At 45.2% G+C, this 23,560-nt stretch overlaps 1 protein-coding gene across 1 annotated transcript in view; it reads left to right on the plus strand.

Annotated features, from left to right (window-relative positions):
• The first annotated feature begins 5,939 nt into the window (after positions 1-5,939).
• Positions 5,940-23,560, plus strand: part of tiam2a (TIAM Rac1 associated GEF 2a) — a 49,647-nt gene continuing 32,026 nt past the window's right edge. Inside the window, exons 1-10 of the mRNA XM_083998312.1 lie at positions 5,940-6,141; positions 6,375-6,469; positions 7,382-8,572; positions 8,654-8,680; positions 11,614-12,064; positions 12,676-12,848; positions 13,670-13,894; positions 17,410-17,595; positions 17,889-18,032; positions 21,643-21,699. Of these exons, the coding sequence (XP_083854438.1) occupies positions 7,388-8,572; positions 8,654-8,680; positions 11,614-12,064; positions 12,676-12,848; positions 13,670-13,894; positions 17,410-17,595; positions 17,889-18,032; positions 21,643-21,699 (2,448 nt within the window). The 5' untranslated portion in view covers positions 5,940-6,141; positions 6,375-6,469; positions 7,382-7,387. The remainder of the gene's footprint in view (positions 6,142-6,374; positions 6,470-7,381; positions 8,573-8,653; positions 8,681-11,613; positions 12,065-12,675; positions 12,849-13,669; positions 13,895-17,409; positions 17,596-17,888; positions 18,033-21,642; positions 21,700-23,560) is intronic.

The following is a 23,560-nucleotide window of genomic DNA, read 5'->3' on the forward strand; positions in this document are numbered from 1 at the left end:
GCTGTGAATAGATGTGAATACATCCATCTGAGCTGCTCGAGCCGGTTTGTTGGATAAAAATTGCTCTGATTTCTGTGATGAAAAGTTCAACACTGTGAGTTGAAGCTGCATGCTGTCTCATCTCTCGCTGAGCAGTGGGGCTGCAACTTGTGTTTATTTCCATTGTTAATCTATTCCTTTAAAATGTCAAACATAGTGAAATTGACCTTTAACGTTCCAGACGCCAGTGTGACTTTGTCAGACCTTTACCTTTTCCTGTTGGTTGTATGCAAATTGTTTTATGACATAATGTTGCTTTTCAATTTTCTTTCTATAGTAACAGCAGAGGTGGACAGGAAAGTCAGGGGGAGAGAGAAGGGGGGAATGTCGTGGAGCAAAGGGCCAGATTTGACCTGGTTCTACCAGGGGAGCTACAGAGCCTACAGAGCCCCTGATGTTGGTTTAAACTTTAACTGTTCTCAAATTTGAGAAGAGGATTTGTGTCGGGGATGTGGATTTTTCTTCACACTGCTGTGTTACTGAGCAGAGCGACACCAAGGCCATCAGGGGCCATCTAGGCCTCAGTATCAGAGGGGATTCGTGGTGTTTGAGAGCATTATCCTAAATCAAATCTGTGCCGATAAACTCTTTGAAACCTGGATCAACACACAGACACACACACACAGTGTAGTACTCCTACTTTCCTCGTGTGAATTTTCTTGGGTATGCGCTTTCCTCATCTTTCTTGGATATTCCTGAGAAAGGCAGAATATGACATCAGTATTTCTGCTGAATTAGGTCATTATCATGATGTGGAGCAGTGTGACCTTCAGCTTCTGCCTCCAGGTTCAGGATAAGTTCTGCAGTTGAATGGAAATTAGGCTGCTCGAGTGAGTTAGCTGGCCAGATTTCAGATATAAAGGGATTTAATTTGGCTCCAGAGAGCTTGCCGAACCATTAATTGACATTAATTAGGGGTCAGACCATTTGGACGGGTGAAATTAAAGCCAACACCTGCTTTGTATGAATATGCATCCCAACGGCCCTCCCTGCCCTCTCCCTGCCTTTCTCAGCGCCTCAACTTTTTGTCATGCCTCTCAGTCTCTCTCTCTCTCTGGGCGTGTTGTTGACCAACCTTTTAGCTGCATCCGTCTATGGCAGGACAAAGGGCTTTAAGAGGAGCGCAGGACTATTGTGTTGACAACAATTGTTGTTTAGCCCCAGTGAACGTTGGTGATATTGTGCCCCAGAGCTGATGTCTCTGTGGAGCAGGCCGACTATTCCACAGCTGCTCCTACAGCGTGGCATGGACATGACTTTGAATGGCTTTTTCAGACCAAGAGGAATTTCCAAAGAAGGTCCTGATTTGAGCATCCTAGTTACACACCCTCTCTTGTTTTCTATTTTGTAGGAAGTGCTGTGACACGTCCCTGAGCGTTGAGAGTGTTCACTCGCTCCGAAACAAACAAACAAACTCGGGAGCAGCTTTTCTGGAACGAGCTCTGGCGCGCTCCGTCCACTTCTGGTTGCCGTGTTGTTGTTCTCGTGCGGCTTTCTGAACCGGTCCAGTTTGACTGCACGACCACAGTTATGCGAACCATAGACAAATGGAGGCGTGCGTGTGTTTTTAGACTGACGGCGGTCTCGCATTCGTCTCTGCTCGGGAAGAGGCTTAGTCACAGTTTTTTTTTTAAGAGATTCTAGCTCCAGAGGAGTTTTGACTCATTTTCTTGTTGCTTTAATTAACTTTGACTCAAAATGAGATGCAAATGTGGCCCCTCTGGCCCCTGGAAACTTTCAAACAGCTTAGCCGTGTCGCTAACTCTGTTTCCTCCTGTGTAATTTCCTCTTTGGCCCTGCTCTTTTTCACACCAAGTCTCTGTCTTCACTCACTGAACTTTTTTCTTTATGAACACACACAGATACACACACTCTCTCTATCTCTCTTTCTGTCTACCCAGTAGCTGGCTGCCTCCCTGGCCTCCTCCTGGGGTCATTGTGGTATTTAGGGTCAGACAAGAGCCCCAGTCATTGCGCCCTCCCCAGTGCCTCCCAGGCAGCGCTGCAGCCATTATACGCCAGCTTGTCTTAGCCAATCGCCTCAAACAGCTATGGAAAACCGCCTTGGCTCTAACAAGCCCCTGCATCCTTCTTGTAGCCAACGGAAAAGCAGGATATAGGAAAAACAACACTGTGGAGTAGTGGAGCCTTTTTTTTTGCAGTGGAGACTCTAATGGATGAGTGCTATAAAAAAAAAATCCTGCCTCTTTTTCTGAGAGAGCTCTTCTGTTGAGAACTTTTCACTTTTTCCTCCCTGCTCCCTGGCTTTTCGTCTCGGCGCTCCGTTACCCAGGGTTACCCCGGGAGGGTTGTGATTTGCTGCTGCTCCGAAAGCCGGGAGGGAGTTTCCACGTGTCCTCCAGTGTGTCTGGGTGTGTGAGTCAGATGGAGTGTGTGTGAGTGTATGTGTGTGCTGCTTTAAGACTCAACGAGTCTTCACAGGGAGAATCCACTTTGAGATCAGAGAACACCAGCTAGATTTCTCCTTTGCAAGCTCTTCAAAGAGCTTCCAGATTAAAGCCGGGGCCACAGAGGTAAGGGATGGTGTGTGCTCTTGTGTTTTATCTTTCTCTTTGTTTTTTTTGTTTTTTTACAATTTACTGTAAGAAGAGAAGGCCGGGGTGAGGAGGTTGCATTGTGTTTCCTATTGTTGAGATACACAGGTGCGGGTTACGCTGTGTGTTTGCATGTGTGAGTGCTGTTTAGTTTCCACCTGTGTCTGTCAGATAGCAGACTGTGCTTCACTTTTTATCTCATGTAGCCATGTGAATGAACAAAGTGACCTCTCACAATCTCAGACTTTTATCACCTCTGCTGCTCTGTGTTTCAGAGGGCTGTCAGCGTTGTTATGCCCAGATCACGTTCACTCGTAAAAATAAGTGTGTTTCTCTAACTTCTCTAAACTTTGCATCTCATACTACAGATTTGGACACACACATTTTTCATTTTCTTGGCATTGCAGTGGAATGGCAGTGGCATACATGTATAAATCATTCAGAAGGCTGCCATGTCATTCTTGGTGGGGAGCCAGGCACAGAGCTTCTAAATGTATTATGAAAAAGCCTGAAAGACACTTAACAAGCACTTTGATAGATGTTTGGTGGCTTTGGCTGAATCCACCACACAGTAATATAGGCTTTCAGTGAGTGATTCATAGATAGACATTTCTCCTCATAAGCAAACGACCGCAGGATACTTTAAATCTGCTTCATATGACAAAACCTCTGCAGGAGTCCTCCTCTTTGGCTCCAGTTAACGCTGCTGCTTCTTCGTCTTCGTCTTCTTCTTCTTGCCTTCCTGTTTTTTGTTGTGCTGATTGCGCTTGTCATTTGTTTTGCATAAGTTTGAATCAAAGCAAAAGTGAAGCTTACAGCATGGCTGCTCCTTTAAGAGCTCAGTTGTCACGGCGCCAGAGGGAAGTGATAAGCGACACGTCCCATGGGTGATTTGACAGGAGGAAGGCAGTGTGATTGTGTTAACAGCCACACTACCAATAACAAATGACCTCATAATTTCTAGTTCACAGGCTAATAATTCTTATGCATGAAAGCTTGTTAGTGTGAGATTATTTTGGCCACTTTATTATCATCCGCATTGTTGATTTATGATTTCTTCTGTCAGAGCCGCTGATTAATTAAACATAAGCAGAGTTCATATTTTCTGTTATTGCTCATTGAATGTACTCTTGTGGGAAACTTTGAGTCAAACAAGATTTCTGTTTCCCCAGGGTTTTTTATGGTAGAGTAAGTAAAAAAAAAAAAAACTGCACTAACAGCATCATGATATTACTGTGTGGCTTAGCTCTCTGGGGGAATCACTGTGTGTTTCTCACTGCTGTGTCAATAGCTTGTTCCTCCTGCTTTTGTTTCTCAAGTTTGAATTCAAGGACACGAGGGGTCAGATCCGCAAGCGTATAGCCCTCCAGACGCTCCGTAGGCTACGTGCGGTGGATGGTTGTGGCTTTCTTCTTTTCCACAGATGCACGGTGGTCCTCACCAGGGAAAAAAGACGGTTACTTCTTTAACACTTCACGCACCTACTTGTGTTTATACCATGTCGAGGTGTGGCTCATTCCACGGCGTTAGACCCAAGACATGACCAGTGCCAGACTAAACATGAAGCTTACGTGGGAGTCACCCAGGGAGCATGGGGAGAAGAATGCCAGGTCATGGGGGTGTGTTGAGGAGCGATGGGGTGGCAGTGGTCTCTTGGCCCCCTGAGCAGATGGCCTGTAGGAAACCCTGTTGACGAGAACAGAGGAGCGAAGGGGAAAAGAGGGGAGGGGAAGAGTTCAGACCGGGCGACCGTGGTTTTGCAGCTAAAAGGAAAGACTTGTCTTGTTGTTCTCCCAAAAAAACAGCCGCACAATACTCCAGTTCAAGTCGCAGCAGAAGGCGAACGTGTGTGTCTTTAAGTTTGTGCGTTGGCAGGCACGCCTTTGAGCCTTTCATACTGGCGGCCCCGGCGCTGCGTGAATACACTTTGCAAGAAAAGCATCAGTAGTGGCGTTAAAAAGAAGGAGTCACTGTGACAAGTTCGACAAGCAGCTTTATGCTGACTCCTGCTGCTGTCGGCAGCTGCTGCCTCACTCTTTACTCCAGAGAGAGCATTGTTAACTTACTCTCCATTCATGTAGGAGTACTTAGAACTTACCAATGCTTTCTAGGCTCACTGCAGACTGCTGATACTAATAGTTTAGGGTCAGGTGGTGAAGGAAAGTTTAAGACATAGGACATAAAGGGGACATGAGAAATCCAAATCCAGTCCAAAAATGTTCTCACAGCTTTCTCTAGGATAATGTAGTGGACTCAAATGCCAAGTGCAGCTGACCGTGGATCCATAAGTGCTATTGGCTCGGCCTTGCTCAGGGTCCGTGGGAACCCCCGGCCCCCCGGCTCAACTAGCATGACAAAGCTGGAAATTGTTAAAGTGTCTGTGGCAAAAAAGCTTGCTTGACTCGGTGGCTTCAAGATTTCTGGTGGCATTTTGCTATAAACGCTGCTCCTTCTCCATGCCTTCCTTGGTTTGATTTGCCCTCTAACTCGTGACGAACGAAGCAAGTGTTTTAGTTAATCCTCTGATCGGCTCAGAGTGATGGTTCAAGTTCATTACCAAGCTTACATGTGTCTGGCCAAGTTTCCGCTGAACTCTCAAGTGCTGCCTTTTCACACTTAGTCTAAACAGTTAAAACAAAGAGAGAGAAATTTCCTCGTCTGGCTCCTTGTCATGTTCGATTGTTTTTAATAATGTTTCCTTGGATTTTTGCCTCGTCCTTGGACTTTAGGATCTAACGCCACGTGTGCTTTACACTTAAATCAAGTCTTATGGAGTTCCCCTCTCACCTTCATCTATTAAACACACTCTTTACAGTAGCCCATTTGCTCGGCCAACAGCATTTAATCTCACCTCACAGTCGAAGTGCATTCAAGCAGGAGCAGATAAACTCTTAATTCTGCAGATCACTTAATCCTGAAGGTTAGGGCATTTGGCAGTCAGCTGTTTACATTGCAACCTTACACATGCTGTACGTGTGCTGCGAGGCTTATTGGTGTTAGCACTATTTCAAAGCCTTCCTTCCATGTAAGTGGGTTGTATTACACTCACAGGACAGAGTCGCGCTGCTTCTCAGTAGATGTCCGGTGCCGTTTCTGGTTTTGGATCCTGCCCCCTGACAAATTTGGCGGTGACGAGTGAAAAAAAAAGGGGGAGAACAAGCAAGGATTCCAAGATTTAAAAATAAACAGACGGGCAAACTGTAGTCGGCTTTCAAAAACTTTCCCAACCCTGATCAAAGACGACGTCATTTACTTGTGGGGAGGTGGAAAAATGTGACTAATGTTTAGTTTGGATGCCTGATTGAGGAGGGTTAAATTTTTTTTTTTGGGGGGGTGGAGTGAATTTTTTAACTAGTCATACTGAAGTGCCAGGGTGGCATGACACTGTGCTGTCTTGTACAGTACGTAGCTGTTCTCTGGATCTGTTTGATTTAGGGCTGCATACTTTTTGAGAGGAAATGTTTTCATCTCTGGAATATTGGCTGTATCATCTTTTCCAAACCTGCCAATGTGAACAATGTTTTTTTTTTCCAGACACGAAGAAAATGTAAGACAGATATTTGAGCAGCCTTACTTCTGTTGCAACATTGCACTGGCTTTGTTGATCCCAGTGAGAAACATGTACCGCCGCCTACCCAACACCGTCCTCTCCCTAAATGCCGGGGATTAGGATCTGCTCTTTAAACTGGCACACCTGTTATCAAACATGCAGCTCATTACATGAGCTAAATTACAGTGCTGTGGGAAGAGACTAAGTCCACTTCTCTGTGTGTGTTTCAGATGAACCAGACGACAGAAGAATGAGTTTGTCCTGAGAAATGAGGCAGACCGAACTGTGCACAGGAGCTCCAGTCTGACACAAGACCTTCAGAGAGGTGAGTCTGGGAACTGTGGCCTTCATGTCTGGGCTGTCAGTATTATTATTGTGCTTGGTTATATTAAAAAATATCCCTTATACATTATAATGTTTTTTTTTTCACCATGGCATAGAAGTACTGGTGTCTGATGTGCGACTTTCTCTTTGAATATATTTGTCCTTTTTTAAAACTGTCAGCACTTATTACAGGGTGTCTATCTTAACTGTTTTTCTTATTTATCTCTTCCACATGTTGTAGAAGTGTTTGTTTTAGTTCCTAATCTTCTTGATGTGCTTATTCAATGACTTGAAAACCGTTGAGAGTATTTACCTGGACCTGTTATGTAATCACACCCAGACACAGATGCAGCACTGTCGCTCACTGGCAGCAGCTGACGTGTTGCCAGTTGCAGCGTCAACCCTGTAATAAAATATCTGTCTGGTCATGGCTCCCCGTTACTAATATGAGAGTGTTGTGGACGGTCTGGGAGTGATTTTTCTTTTTCTCAATGTCCTGAACTCTGTCACACATAACAGCCATGACACTCTAAAGCCTGATCATCTGACTTGACTTTTCCAGAGAAAGAATGTAGTAAAAAAAATGAATGGGGGTAGACCAAATAGGTTAATGGCCAGATGTGACAGAATTACATAGAACTGTTCTCTTTTAGAGGCACAAGGAAGATGTTAAGAGCTGCTGCTGTTTTACCCTGGAAACAGCCACTGCAAATAAAACGATTATGTATGCCATGGTTTTATGGGAGTGTAGCCATTATTGTTTATTAGTAATATGTTAATTTTATGTCTGTGATGATCAGGCATTATGTCATACCATCATGTGATATATATACTGCCTTACGTGTGAGGGAACATGAATTTTCCAGCATGGCACTGACATTACAGTTTTGTTTCCTTGTCTGTTTTTTTCCAGGCAGAGATGGGAAATTCAGAGAGCCAGTACAGCATCCAGGGCCCCAAAGGCACCAGCTTCGTCTTCCCAGGGAAACAGAAGCCATATTCACTGAAGTTGCGCTCGGCCAAAGACGATGCTCTGTCTCCTCACACGTGGTGGAAAAGCGCCCCGGTGGGCTCGGGGTACAAGGCCAGGTGCGTCGGCCGCGGCTGCTTGTCCCCAGCGAAAAGCCGCCCGCCGTACTCCGCACGACACTACGACTACGTGTCCAAGGGAGTGAGGGGCAGCCCCGATCGCTGGCATCGGTCCCCGGGATGCGGTATACGACGGCGTCATGTGTCGGATGAATATGAAGATAATCCGTACGGGGCTGAGCTCAATGGGAACGCCCTGAATGGACACGGTGACCAACATGAGGCTTTGGAGGAGCAGAGCAGCCCACGGGTGGTGATTAAGAAGGATGGTAGTCTCAGGGTGGAGTTCACCAACACCTCCGGGAGTCCTCTCCTCCTGGACGAGGCCTCTGGTCCCGTACAGCTCCTCAAGTTCTCTCCCAACCTGGAGGCTGCCTCCACTCCCAGTCTGCCCGGTTCCAGTGGCAGTAGGCAGGACGGCCACCGCAGCGGTGGTCCGCCGCCGGCCTCCACCTCCTCCACGGCCAGGACCAGCAAAGGCAGTTCACTGAGCTCTGATGGCTCATGGTACGATTCCCCCTGGGGGCAAAGCGCAGAGCTGTGTGAGCAAGACCAACCCTGCTCTGCCGGCAGGACGCTGGTTCACTCCCCCATCCACCAGCTCGACGCATTCGCCGAACAGTCTCACCCTGTGTCTATCTCGGACCTCTATAGAGACCCCACAATGGCTGCCACTTTCCCCTCAGCCAGAGACCTGTCGTCCCAGTTCCAGGACGCTCCATCGGGCCCGAGGCCGCACCGAGCCTCCTTCGCGTCCGTCCTGGATGTGCCATTGGAAGAAGAATGCCTTGAGGTCCGGCCGTACTCATCGTACACCCTGCCCTGTCGCAGGTCCAAAGCCCACACCCTGAGCGAGGACCTGGACCACTACCCTGACCAGGACCAGGACCAGGAACAGAACCAGGACCAGGGTGCGCCAGATTTCGTCTTCCACAAGAAAGACTCCATTAAAAACCGAATCAGGCGCCTCAGCGACTGGACAGGCAGCCTCAGCCGCAAGAAAAGGAAGTCTCAGGTAGGTCCAGTCAGGATGGGCTTTGGGAATCACACTTATTTAGTCATTGATGAATAATGTTCTTCTTTATCACCCCCCCAGGGTTCATACAGGGACCTTATCCACATGGTATGTAAACAGTAGGTTGCATAGATGTTGTGTTTGTAGCCGTCTGTAGCAGTTTCAAGCACGCAGTTAGATAAATGTGTTCCTTTATTAGTTCTTCCAACACAGGACATAGAAAAACAGCTTATTAGACAGAAGAGGACATTAGGGAACAGCCATGCACAAACAGTTTTCTGTCTGGCGAGGTTCCTTTGATTGTGAGCCACAGCGGTTGTCCTGGCATGGTCACTAACCAACCACCGTCCTGTGGTCTTTAGCACCACAACACCAGCTGTCCGAGCACAGGGCACAGTGGGGCAGCACAAAATGAAATTTGTAAAGCGACCAGCGCTGGGTCTTGTTGTTTTCATGACGCTCGAACAAAGATGAGAGGCGCTACCTATTACAATGTGAAACATGGATGAATCTCCGAGGATGAGGAGTCGCAGGCTGGTGTGCAGATGCTATAATGACTGTATCTGGGTGGGTACATATGATGTTTTATTGCATTGTGATTAGCTGTTGTTGCTAATGCTAATGTATTTAGCTTCTATGTCTAGAGATGGATGCACACGTTGGGCTGTCGGGGCGTTGATCGAGTGTATTATTAGCCCCAGTGGTCATTAGGCTAAGATTTACATGTTATTGGAAAAGGTTTTGGAGGTTTCAGACATTGGATTAGTGGCTCATTGATGTGCATAGAAATGAGAGAATGTAACAGGTCCTGCAGCGCAACACTTAACATACAGAACAGACTGCTGATATGTTTTCCCTGCAGTAAAATGATACTTGTACCATACAGACACGGGTCAGAGGAGAGGTTGGAAATAACCACGGCTAGTCTGCATGTTGCCTGCACATGTTTTAAGAAGCATGTGATTTTTGTCCTACGACCACTCCGTTTACAAATGGCTCTAATTTGAGATAAGAGAAAAGGAAAGTGCTCCAACTGAGCCTGAACTCGTGTCCTTCTGTCTTTCAGGCTTGAAAGCCGTTGTTTCTGCATTAATTCGTTTAGCTTTGCCTTGTAAAAGTTTTCAGAACACTGTTTGGGCTCTGCCAAGAGAATAGCTTTAAGCCTCTGAGAGGCTCCGTTAGAGAGAAACTAAATCCTAGCTGAAGATTTAACTCCACCTCTCCTCTAATGGTAATTAATGACTTATGGTTGTTCTGGCTGTTGTGTGGTGCAGATTTTCTGGGCTCACCTCTCGATCCTTTGCGAGTAAATCTGCTAATAGGGATTGGTGTTCAGTCAGCTGGCTGGGTCTGACAACAAAACCAAGGGACAGAACATAACAAGCGTTGTGGCTTTTTCTACTTAGAATTTGTGAGCTTCTCCTTGTACTTAAACAGCACATAATGCTGAGTGAAATATATGAGATACTTTACCTTGACTCTGCCACCTGCCTCCGTAATGAGTAATACCTAGTAGACAGGGCAGTATTCATTTTGAGTGTTCCACTGCTTTCACTTTACATTAGTAATGTCTGCCTCTAAATCTCCTGCTTGCCATAACGCCATGCTAATCTACGGCCATGTGTGGGTGCTTAACCATTTTCGGGGGCACAGATTTGCTTAAGCCTTTGTTTCCTTATCCAGACAGAAGGCTGATAGGAGGCTGTGTTTTTTTTGCGTGCAGAAAAATTCTCAAGAAACTTTTAAAAGGAATTGTGGTTAGTTAAAGCAAACACAGTCCACTGGCAGCTCCAGGTACTGGTGAAAAAAACTCCAACAAGCTGGGATCTGTTTTCTAGAGACAAATTCTAAGACTCGATTTCCATTAAAGCCTCAGGCCTTTTCTTGCAAATAAAAAAAAATCTGTGTTTTACACCTGGGATTCTCTTTACAAAGTGACTGACAAAACATGCAACCAGTTTTTATGTGGAAGCTTGTTTTCAGACTGAATTTTCTCTGTCCTTTGGGGGCCATTTTGTTGACTGCCAAATCTCCATGGCATATTTTGTCAAGGGCCAGTCACAGTGCCTCCTTTCATTTGAGTCAGCTAAAATCAGTAGCAGCCCTGGCTCTGGCTCCCCTCCACCTGGGCTCCAGGGTTTTTTGTTTTGGAGGGGTTATAGGTCGAACCGTGACCCCCTGATGCCAAAGACCAAGAACCTGCTTCTAATGAAAGGCAGCTGGAAGAGGGTGAGGGCGAGGGTGGATACGCATGGGCTGTGCCTACTGAAGTAAAACAAGGGAAAGCTGTTGAATTCAGAACACAGTATACCTTGTATACACTAACCCACTGACAATTAAAAGATGATTAATTTCCTATCAAGGAGGTCCAGTCTGAATTGAATACCACAAAACAAGGATAGAAATGGACAAACAAAGATGAAGCATGAGCTCCATGACGACGGCACATACAGCGTGTCTGCATGTCGAGAGCACTCCACTCCGTTGCCGGGGGCAGAATCGATGTTGCAATCTAGTCAAGTGTAGGTAGACTGTCATTAGGCATGAAAGACTGCAATTCCATCAAGTGTTCATTTGGGGAATTGGGAAGCCACGGCAGACCTCAAATGACTTGAAATTGTCAGAGCCTGGAGGGTTCCAACCTCCCAGGTGCCATCACAGGAAATTTGTCCCACTTTCTCAGCCTTGCGAAAGATTCAGATTTCGAGACTGTAATACAGACTTTGAAGTAGTTTCGAGTGGTTTGACTGGATTTTTTTTTTAAGTTTCTCACACTATTTTGCAATGCCTTGGGGCTAATTGAAAAGAGTTAGATTTTTGGTTTCGGTTTAAGCTCGCAGAGGTGTGAACGTTTATGGGTAAACAGGTAGTGGTTTTTGCCTCAATAGATGGGAACCATCAAGCTCTGAATTAAGTTTGAAATTTCCAAACAAGCCCAATGCCAACTAATCAATAACGCTGCTGCATCATGAAAGTCTTATCTTCCCTCTGCATCCGCTTACACTCATCTTGTCTCTCTCCTGTCTCCTGTGCCTTATCAGGAAACCAGGTACAAGGACCTGAGTGATGCCTTTGACAGTGGGGTGGATGGCCTGACTGCAGACACCAGCTCCCCCTCCCAGGTCTCCAGCCTCCTCTGGTTCCCAGGAGCATCCAGGGCCCAGTCCTCAGGAGCCATTCACCAAACAACCAGCGACGCCCTCCGACAGAACATTTATGAGAACTTCATGAGGGAGCTGGAGACGGGCACCGGACAAGGAGGAGGAGGAGGGGAGAGAAGAGACCCGTCCACCGGCACTGAGGAGGGGGAGAGCAGCAGCGAGTCGGCGGAGGGCTCCCTGGAGGAGCTGGACCTGCTGTTTGAGAAGGAGCAGGGTGTGGTCAGACGGGCTGGATGGCTTTCCTTCAAACCACTTGTCACGCTGCACAAGGACAGGAAGCTGGAGCTGGTGACCCGCCGCAAGTGGAAGCAGTACTGGGTGACCCTGAAAGGTGAGCTGGCGTCTGTGGATGGAGGAAGCAATTTTTCATCTTGAAATTGAGTTAAGAATGTGCTGACTTGTGCTTTTAAATTAATAGTTAAGTAGATTATCTGAGTTGGACTTCTCTAAAGTCAGGTGTGTGAGGAGCACAGGTTCCTTTTTGTTGCCAACAGCAGTTGTGTATGACATCATACTTGACATTGAGTGTTCGTCCTTCCCTCCTGCCCTTAAAGCTTCTGAGCCCAACAGATAAAATACCGGCCACCAAATGTGTGTGCTGTTAGGTATTTACTGAAGATTACCTCTTGGAAGTTAGAAAAAAAGAGAGAGGGTACAAGCAAAGACAGTCTTATCATTTTGAGGATTCCAAGTGGCCAAGTGCAAAACTTTTTATGTTTCACTAGTGCTGCAAATATCCCAGTTATCCCTGCTTTCCTGGAGTTTTTTTTACAAGGTCATTTTGTCAGTAAAACACAAAGTGACAGCTGTAAAAGCCCCATACTCTACAATATTAGAGAAACTTGTCTTGATGATTTATACTTTCCTTCTTTAAGACTTGCTCATGAAATTTATGTTTCTCTCTTTGTCTTTGTGTCTTTATCTCCACTCCCTCCCTTCCAGGATGTACGTTGCTGTTCTATGAGACTTATGGTAAAGGTTCTCCAGAGCAGGAGATGTCTCCTCGTTACGCTCTCTTGGCTGAAGACAGCATCGTCCAGGCTGTTCCCGAACATCCCAAAAAGGAGAATGTCTTCTGCCTTAGCAACTCATATGGAGATGTCTACCTCTTTCAGGTAAAACACGTCAGCAGCATGTGTTCCACAAAAACTGTTATTATTTGTAAGATAAAACTAAAATCTTATAAATATATATGTATCTCTGGTAGGCCAACACAGAAACAGATATAAACCAGCATGTTTACAGCACACGGATGTGGTTGAAACATACCAGACACACTTTTGCTTCCTTTTCGTATGAAATGACGAAATTTGGCCTGTGGTTGCCCAAACATCTCAGCTAAAGGGTCTGAGGGAACATCCTATTTACCCAATGTGCTTACTGACCTACATATTCTGCACCAAATTCATGCCGAGCCTCGTCTCCCTCCGTGTGTCCTCTTCCACTCAAGATACAGGTTTCCCAGACTGCTCTGTGTCGTGGGGTCTAGACCTACATCTAATAAAATAGTGCTGGGACGTGTCCCAGAGGCAAGCGGGGAAGAAAAAATCACCTCTGTAACATGAAGATAGAGCCCGAGTTTCATCCTTTTGTTTCCACTCCACTTGGCTTGTTGAGCATGAGACTTCATCTTTCAAAAAGGGGGTTCACAACCAGTGTTCTGTTGTTAAATTGAAGCACATGAAATGAATTATTAACAGAGAAAAATGCATGTTTAATTTTAGGAGCAGTTCATAATCTGTGCTTTCTCAAAGAGGAAATGCTAAGGGGTCTTTTATTGATCCAGCAAAGCTCAGCTTGCAGCCCCATGATCTTATTGTGATATATAATAAAACAGCATAAAAGCAGTACACTGGTAATCCTGGGAGATTTATAGGGCTTTGGATTTATTGGTACTTCATCAAATCTAACTCCCTTTCCATCCCTGACCTTCCAGGCCAGCAACCAGACTGACCTAGAGAACTGGGTGACAGCAATCCACTCCGCCAGCGCCTCGCTGCTGGCCAAGCGCCAGGGGAAGGAGGATACGGTGCGTCTGCTGCGGAGTCAGGTCCGAGGCCTGCTGCAGAAGATCGACATGGACGGGAAGATGAAGAAGATGGCTGAGCTGCAGCTGACCGTGGTCAGCGACCCAAAGAACCGCAAAGCTATCGAAAACCAGGTAAGGCAGTGATGGTGATGATGATGATGATGATGATGATGATACTGAGGCACCTGTTGAATTTGTTGGAGTTTGGAGGCTGGATATTTGAGGCCACTGGTGTGTTGTTTACTGGTTACATTTGCATTTCATGGCCTTGGGATGAGTTTCACAGAGAATCTGCTGCATTATTCTACAGTATTGATACACAGGCTCTTAGTAACAGTAATGTATTCTCTTCTCATGCTAAGCTTTGATCTGTAGACCTCTCTGTGTCATTGTTCTGCATGATACATGTAACAACCACATGATGTGCCCTACTTAATTTTTCTGATTTTTTTGTGACTGTGGTGACAAGCCAGTGCTTTATTTTTGTCTGTGGGTGGGTGAAGTGGCCTAAATGCATCAGTCCCCAAACGCATCACAAGGGGCCCAGGGGAGCAGCTTGCTTCCCTGAGCATCAGATTGGGATTCCAGATGTTTCCTGGTAATGGGCTCTCAACATGCATTATCCTCTTCCTCCTCCTCACAGCCTGGGGGAGAATCTGAAGCACCCAGCACTGCGCTGTAGCCTACATACAACAGATTACAGACGGGTATAAAAAGCCTATAACCTATAGTTTAGCAAGAAATACTTTTACAAGAAACTAGTGCTTGTTGTGGAATGTGGTGAAAATGTGGCTGATGTTTCATACCTGAAACTCAGATGACCGGAGACGTAATTTAATTTTATACTCACTGCATCTGCGTGGTCACATTTCACCAGCTGCCCACGTTCATGTGCACTGACTGGTTATGTGATAGAAAAGTTAAAAAAAGATTTAATTGTTTTGGAGTCACAGTGACCTGAGTGGAAATATGAGTGTTATTTTGTAGAACAAGCAAATAGAAGCTGGACAGCTCACTGCAGTAATGACAAATGGAGATGTCACTGCCTGACTTTAGTTGACTGACTGCGCTGGGATCTGTTTCCAATTAGCCGGTATGCCACCTCAGTGTAGACAAAGAGACAGACAGGGTTGGAGTCAATGATAGGGTCAGAGGGGTATGGGACACGACTCTGATACAGGCGCCCAGAGGCTGATGATAGATTTAAGGTTTCGGTGGGGTTGTCTCGCACCAACAGGGCACTACTTTGATGTCCCCGCCCACCCCCACCCATGTCTGCTGAAATCAGTGCCAGTAGACCTCTTTTGAAGTCTGACTTTAACCCCACATCCCCCTTGCACATACACAAGCTCATGTACACACACACACAGACAGACACACACACCGATCAAGTTGCATTGAAAGACTTATTATGCATTTGGGCTTTTACAGAGATTGGGCAGCAGATGTTAAAGAGGGCAAATAAGAAAAGATGAGAATCTGTTCAAAGGAAGGCCTGTTACTGCTGAGCCCAATGGCTCTGAAATGGATGTGAATAAGTGGTGCCTGTAGCCAGATGGGCCCAAACATGCCTTGCTTTTCACTGATTTTGGGTGATAGTCTCACTGTGCTGATTCAAACCTGCTTAAACACAAGAAGCAGCAGACTGCATTTAGGTCTTTCTCAAAAAAAAAAAATCTGTTCCTCCGTGATGCACCCTGGCAAGAATCATCAAATCGAATTTTCTGCCCAGAACTATTTTTGAACATCCCTGAATGAAAATGCAGATATTTGATTGCTGACGAACACATCCAGATGGAATGTAAATCAGATGCATGCTGGGATCTTGTGTGATCGTTATGCATAGACATGAGTTTATCCAAAGCAGCAACTCTCACTAAATTTGTCTTAGCTTTTGAGGATGGAGCTTATCTGATTTAGTCGGTAATACCTCCTTCCTCATCTAAAGTCGTCTTCAGACTACTCTCTGGAAGTCTGGAACACATCAGAGGATTTATGTACATGTTGTTTGAGCTCAGGTTAATTGGAGTTAGACCACAAATTAGACCTGACATCTTATTAAGTGATGAGAAAATATCTATTCCAGTAATTCACCCCCATTCTAACCATGCCAGTGCTATAATGTATGGGACGAACATTGTCACAATAAGACTACCCACCTTTTAGGTTGGTGTAACTTTTCAGACAAGGCCATTTGCCTATGTTCTCCCTACAGTCAATAACAATTGCAGATAATTAGCTGGTAATTATCATACACAGCTAAACGAGACTGTGCAACTTTGTCTTGCTTGTGGCCACAAGTGACAATTACAGGGTAATGTTAAATGCTTAAACACACAGAAATAGCACAAGTAGAGCGACAAATTCATCAAGTTAGCAAACTGACTCATTAAGGGCTCTTATACATGTATAGCTCCCTAACGTTCACCACTACTAGTCACTAAAAGCTACTATAAAACCAGACCTGGTAGAGCTGTAGTGATAAAACCCCTAATATACAATTAAGGAATGGTGTGTTTTATTGCTCATGAATTCAACTTTTCATTTGTAATGTCATTTATATACATATGTCACATATTATTTTAAAAGTTAGTTTGACTTTTGTGTAAGCAAGAGACGGAACAGTCAAAAACTTTTATGACTTTGCTGTGATTAATCTATTTCAGATTTTAAATGGTTTCCTAGAAATTGAGTTGGATGTGGATGCTGGTAATGCTTCACTCTAGCGTTTGAACATTTTCTCAATTTTTTAAATAACTGGCATGCCAAAACGCAAGGTCATTTTTTAACCACACCATGTGGAATTCAAGCAGCTGGCCTCATAGTCTGGAATGGGATTATTAATGGGTGAATGTCATTGACTCAAGACTTGTTAACCGAGGCCACCTGCAAAGCAACATACACAGGCATTTTCATAGGTTTGGCACATAACATTGCTCAGTATGGTCCCTTGGCGATTTCTGTGCAAGTTCCTTGTTCAAGATGAATTTGTTTAACTCAGAGGTTCATAAAACCTGAGCCTCCCATCCCTCCTCAGTTTGTTCGTAATGTTAATGAGACCTAATGGGACAACGCCATAGGGTGTGTTATTGTAAATGAACTCAGAGTGCAGACCAGACCCATTAAAGTCAGTTGTTACAGAACGTTGTTTAACTTGAACGTTCTCATTAAAACAAGTCTCCAGCCAACTAAATAGGCACGTTCTCATAGCTTACATACTGCTAACAGGGTTAGGAGGAAGGCAGGGGTAAACTGTGTGTTTGTGTGTGGAGGTTTAACGGGTGGTCTGTGCAACATCGCTATCCTCTCTAGACTTGCATAAAAAAATGGGCATTTGGATTTACTGCACACGCACTCATTCCTCTGTGAGATATGCAGTCACCCCTCACTATCAAGCCTCCACCAATTTATGCCCTCCACCAACATCTGCAAGCAATTGCGGCCTGATGGAAAGCACTCAACTGACCCTAGATCTCCCTCTTTGACTCTCCCTTTTCCCTCCACACGCTCCCCCTCTCCCAGCCCGCTCCATTAACTCCCCTCAACTCTCTGTTCTCATCCACCACCCAAAAAAAAACAACAACCCAAATTCACACTGAGAACCTCAACCCAACCCACCAAAAATAATCTTCTTCCTTTTCCTTCAGATCCAGCAGTGGGAGCAGAACCTGGAGAGGTTTAACATGGATCTCTTCAGGATGCGATGTTACCTGGCCAGTCTGCAGGGCGGAGAGCTGCCCAACCCAAAGAGCCTGCTAGCTATCGCCAGCCGCCCCACCAAAACCACCCTGGGACGCCTGGGGATCTTCTCTGTCTCCTCCTTCCATGCACTGGTGAGGAACTTCAGGACGGGCACTGGGAAATGTGCCAAAATTAGAATCATAGAACAAAGTGTCCTGTCTGGGTGCCATTTCTTCTTCTAAATGACATCCCTCAGTTTCAAATTACTTGATGTCTAAAAGTAACCTTTAAAATCTCCTCGCCATTCAAAACCAGGAAGCACCCCTCTGATGCTCCCTTTGTGTATTCCTGGAGGAAAATAAACTTAATTAAGATGGTCTGATTAGAAGACTTTTTTTTTGTTGAGCTAACTGATCCCAGTCCTGATATTGTGCAATCTGTTCAGATCTGTTCCAGAGATGAGGCCGCGCTCAGGAGGCGCTCATTGTCCCTGACTTACAAACATCGCAAGAGAGGTCTTTTCTCCTCACTCAAAGGCCTCGACAACCTCACAAAGAGAGGCCGGGACAAGAGGCCGTCTGCGTCCCAGGTAACACTTCACTATACTAAAATCATCTTTCAATATGTAAACAGTGGAAAGGATGTGGCAAAGTGTTCATAACTTCTAAACTTGCCACTGTTAAAATATTCAATATCTTCATATTTTATATGTTGAAACTTTTTCAGGAGCAACTATTCAGAGTTTTCTATGCATATATGTAAAACACTGCATTAAAAATGTAGTGCTATTGGTGTTTTTCTTTGTAGTCAAACACAGTGCAGCTCTCTTGCCTTAGGATAAAATTGTGCACTACACAGCGCTTCATTTAGGTTGAAGATGTTGGTGCACTTTGCAGCGATTTTCTTGTCACAAAGATTACTGTGCTCTCCGGCTGTGTCATTTTTTGAACTACCGAAAGATAGAGGGATTTTTTAATGTGACTCGTAGCGAGCCCACGAGCGATCACTTCAGTCAAAAACAGATATGGTAATAAGATGAATACAGATTACATAACAAACTATGTGTTCTTGTATTTTAGTCAGCGCTGGGAACCTGACAGCAGCACCTTAGACCTTGAAGTGACACTAACTAATCTCAGCCGATTCCCCAGACTAATGAAACTCTTCAGGTGGTCCGGATTAGTGGATTCCTAATGCAGGATCACCCACTTCAGTCAGCGGCAGGGGGAACTACACATACACACATACACACACACACACAAGCGTGTAGAATTCATAAGCATGCGTGCACACGTTTGCTGTACATGCGTGAGTTTGAGCCCAGGCGGCCTCCTGGGACGCGTTGCTGAGAAAAACTGTGTCTTGATACTTACACCCTCAGTGCACACTGTGAATATTTGTTAGTGAAACAACCTGAAAGCATGTTCCTTTATTGCTTACTCGCATGTACTGTACAATGCCTGCGCTGACATGAAAGAAAGCCAGAGATTGTTGCAGTCATGTAGCGCTTTCAGCACATTTTCCCCCTAAGGAGATTTTATTAATTAGAAGCACATAAGCTCACGTTCCCCCCTCTGCTTCCCGGTAACTTTAAGTGCAAACCTCCCATCAACATAAACACAGGGGAACATTCCTTACCCAGGTGCAGAGGGGTGGGGGGTGGGGGGTCTAAATCCTCTCAGGTTTGTAATTAGACTCATGCAGCCTGGTTATTTATTGATACAGAAATCCACCACTAAAGGTACGGCCTTGGAGAGTACACTACTCCTGGTGGTCTATTTTAAGAATCGCCACAGGAAATGCTCATTTGCACAAGTCTTTTATGGACCTCTGTTCATTAGTTGAGACTAGGAGGAAGAGTGTGGTTTTGATTAACAACAGTCTACCTTCATTTTTCTTTATGCTGCGGTGTCAATATGGGGTCTGGCTCTTTGCTCTTGCAGCTTCGCAGTCATGCTCCTCATGTCGGTGAGCCCCCGTCTCTTGACTGCTCCCGAAATGTTCTCTGTCCTGTTTGACTTGCTCTTATCTCGCTCATCCAACCCCAACCACCTGCTCGGTTATATTTATGTTTACGCATTTGCACACGTCTGTCAGCGACTAGTTCCGTGCGCGTGTGTATTATTATTATTTTTCAGAGAGGGGGGGGACAGGGGGGGGGACTCCAGCCGGCCTTCTAATGAGGCCCGGTTACATTTCACAGTGCAGAGGGCCGCGGTGGCTCCGCAGCACACACATGAATTATTAAAAGCCATATGTGGTAGATGGCATTCTCCACTCTTTCCTCAGCCCCGCAGACATTGGCAGATGGTTGGTGTAAAGACGCTAAATATTAAACAGCTTCGCTTACTTTCCTTCTCTTACAAGCTCTTTTTAGTGCGTTTCTGGTGTTTTCTTCTTTACACAGAGGCTAATAAGGAGCAGTTAATGGCTCTTAGTGCTTCAAGGGATTTTCAAAGTGTTGGGTTTTCCCGCACATCTGCTGTTTTGGTGTTGTTTGCCTTTCATTTTTGGAGAGTTCATTGTAGTGTTAATTTCAGTTGTCCATTACGCACTGTGGGAAATTAAACCCTGGTCATTTGAAGTGACATCATCAGCTCCCTGGTTGATCTCTCATGTGCTTCTGATGAGACATGTGTTTGCCCGGAGAAGGATTTGGACAGCGAGGTCGTCTCGGGAGCCAAACTCTCCTTCATGCGCTTAATCTGTTGTTCACTTCTCAGGTTGTCAGACTGTGCTTTTCTGCAAGATTGTCAAGATATCGTCTTGCTTTCCCTCCCTTTTGCTCTCCGTTTATCCCCCTACCTCCAGCTCAAACCCACTATCTTTCAGTTCTTCCTCTTCCCTGCTTATTTAATCTCTTAAACCTTTAGTTTCATCTCACTCTCTTCCCCAGATTTCTTTTACCATTTGTCTTCCCCTTTTTTTTTGCCCCTTACAGCCTGGTCCACAGAGCATAAACATCACAGCGTTACCCGGCGGTCTTTCTCCCACAGTTTCCATACTGACTCATCTGTGTTGACTAAGCCTAAATCCCATTTACCACTGCGACGCTGCGCTTGACAACCTTTCTCCAAAGTCATGCTCTTCCCCCACCCGTCTCCTTCCCTCTCGTTTTCCCATCTCTCATCCGTCTTAGCAGTTCTATGTATACAGTAAGGAGTTGGCCGGCAGTCGGCTGTGGGAAGTAGGCCAGGAAGGTCTGAGGATTTGTAGGAGAGTTGGTAAAGCTTTCTAAAATTAGTCAGTTTACGGCGTAGCGGCATTGTTTACAGACACTTTGTAAATGTACTTGTGTTGTGGAGGGAGAGCGACTGTAGTCTGCTGATCAGAGGTCAGATGAGGGCTCTTACTACCATAACAGGAGCTGGAGTTTTTCTAATTGTAAAGGAATTTTCTTGGGATTGTTTTTGGAGGAAAGAGACTACCCTGATGTCTAAATGTGTGGAAGGGATTTTTTTTTTTTGCAGGAAATTCAGCTTCAGTTCAGTTCATTTCACAGCAAAACACAAACACCTGTGAGATTGTATCACTGAGAACAAAATGCCCCATTTCTGTCAGCAGCTATGCCACCCATCATGTCTCTCTTGCCCAGTGACAAAGTGTCTCAGCAAAAGCTGATAACTGCAGCCGGTTTGAGCGAGGACCTGGGTTACACCCCCACATAACGGATAGCTGTGTGTCACTGCTGTATTATAGAGTTGTTAAAGCCCTCTGAGGCTGCGGAGTCACCTCCAGCTCTGAGGCTTAGCCAGACACAGCACGCCTTACAATCACACGTCAGGGAGAGGAGCTGGAGAGGAGACGGTGGTGGTGGTGGTGGTGGTGGGGGGGATGGATCAAGAAGTGAAAGATTTTGACACTGAAGAGTGAATGTGGAGATGGAGAGGGGGAGAGAGATCATCCTCTTCTCATCTGTAACTGGACTGTTTACCCCCTTTCATCTCCCTGTTACTCAGAACCCCTCCTCTCCCCATCCACCAGCACACAGGCCATATTTCCACCATTGCACCTTCAAAGGCCAAAAATCCGTCTGTAAGCGGTCTCAAAGTGCTGCACTCGCCATGCGTAGTTTTTAATTAACTACATAATAGCACTGTATGTGTCTACTATCGTGTAGTGGCACTTAATCGCTCATGAGTCAATCGGTGTGGTGCCCCTCTGTCTGTGGCTCTGACTGTCTTGTTTCTTGATTTCAGATCTTTGACGGCGACGCTGGAGGTCAAACGTACGCCCTGCCCCCCATGAGCACCGAGGTGAGTCACATTGTTCGGAAACTTTGCCCGTCCATTACGGTTTTGAGGGTCTTTTGATATATCTTTTAAAAATTCCAGCGCCATCTGTCATACCCATCCTGCGGTACTGTTTTATGTGCTGAATTATCAGTTTCAGCGTGAAGTAGCTGTGGCAGAAACAAGTCTGCTGTTGCTTTGACCTCTGCTGTCTGTCACGGCTTTGATAGTCTGTCGTGTAAAGATATTTTTAACACAAGTTGTGTGTGTCTCTGCCAGTGTGTATGTGTGTAAATTACTCGTCTGGGATCAAAGCAGAGTCTCCTTTCATGTTGATCTGCAGGTGTCTGCAATATAAACAGACAGCATATCTGTCTAAGAGATTTTTACAGCAGTAGAACCATGTAATACTCGGCTGTGGACAGGGGTCCGATTCACACCATGAATGACTTAATGGAGGGTGTTGGATTCAAGTGTTGGTTGTTGAAAGTGTAAGTGTATGGTCAAAGTGTTGAATGATTGATGAGTGTGAATTCTGGCTATCTGAGGAGTTAGACACAGGGGCGGCCTCATTCACAGGTTAATTGGTGGTTACATGTCTCCATCAAGGAAGCAGGAAATTGTCCTGTAACTTCAGCTCCAACCTTTGCTGTCCTCAATTGTCCATGTCTCTTTGTCTCCTAGTTCAGCCTTTATCATTTTCTACATTAGTAGCTGGACACTTTGGATGTGCTTAATGAGACTTCCCTCTGAGGGATCATTTTGCTTTATTAGAAATTGAGTCTCATAGATTTCAGGAAAATTGCCCAGATTTCTTTTTTTAATAAACTGCGGTTATCCCCCCAAGAAACAGTTTCACATTTTGGAAAATTCTTTATCTTGACGAGAGTTAAGGTTGAAGATCAGTCTCTGTGTCTGTTAAATTCAAGGCCAAAGCTAGCATGTGGTTAACTTAGCATAAGAATGAAAGAGGAACTCAGCCTGGACACAATTCACCTATCAGCACCACAAAAGTTCAGGGTCTGGCTGACATGATACATTTTGTTCTTTTAAACTGTACAAATGTTGAGTTGAGTCAGTGTGCCCATTGTCCTACAGCCCAGTAGGCTACATAACCCCTCATGAAGGCCATGAACACTTTGTTGCTTTTTGTATGGACCTGTTACCACTGAGCAGAGCCAGGCCAGCTTTTCCCACAGTTTCACTTTATGCTAAGATAAGCCAACCACCTACTGGGTAAACCTTCATATTTAACCTGACATATTTGACAGTTGTGTTGATTTTTTCTCAATTAACTCTCAGCTAGGAAGCAGATCAGAATATTTCCTCAAGTGTCAAAATGATCCTTTATTAGAGAACCATTTTGTTGACAAACCAATATTGCGAGCATGTCTTTTGAAATGGAAACTGAAATAGCTTCAAATGGAGCTGCTCCGTCGCTGAGCCTGAGTTCTGTTCTCCATGTGAAGAGGAAGCTTGAAAATATATGAGAAGCAGCTCGAATATATGAATTTCTTTACAGTTATCTATTACATAATGTTTTATAAATACATTTTGTCTTTCAAATACAATCTCATCAAAGCCTTCCTTGTGGAACAGATGTGAATGTGTGTTGACAAATGAGAATAATGGACACTTTTAGACAGAGCAGGATGGGTTGTATGAAGATGGCTGTTCCACAGGATGCAATGATTCATGGTGTGAGCCTGTGGTGAATGTGGCAAGTGTTAAAACTGCCCTCATTAAGGGTTTAGAAATGGACTCAGAACAGGAAGTGGTTTGGGAAACAATAATGGCCTTCATTGGGTCGGAGCTTTCATTTTTGCTTTTAATGTAATGACTTCCCCTCAGCTGAATGCTTGGATCTCTCCTTGCTTTGGATGTG

Source organism: Trachurus trachurus, assembly GCF_905171665.1.
Source record: "Trachurus trachurus genome assembly, chromosome: 22".
Taxonomy (NCBI): Eukaryota; Metazoa; Chordata; class Actinopteri; order Carangiformes; family Carangidae; genus Trachurus; species Trachurus trachurus.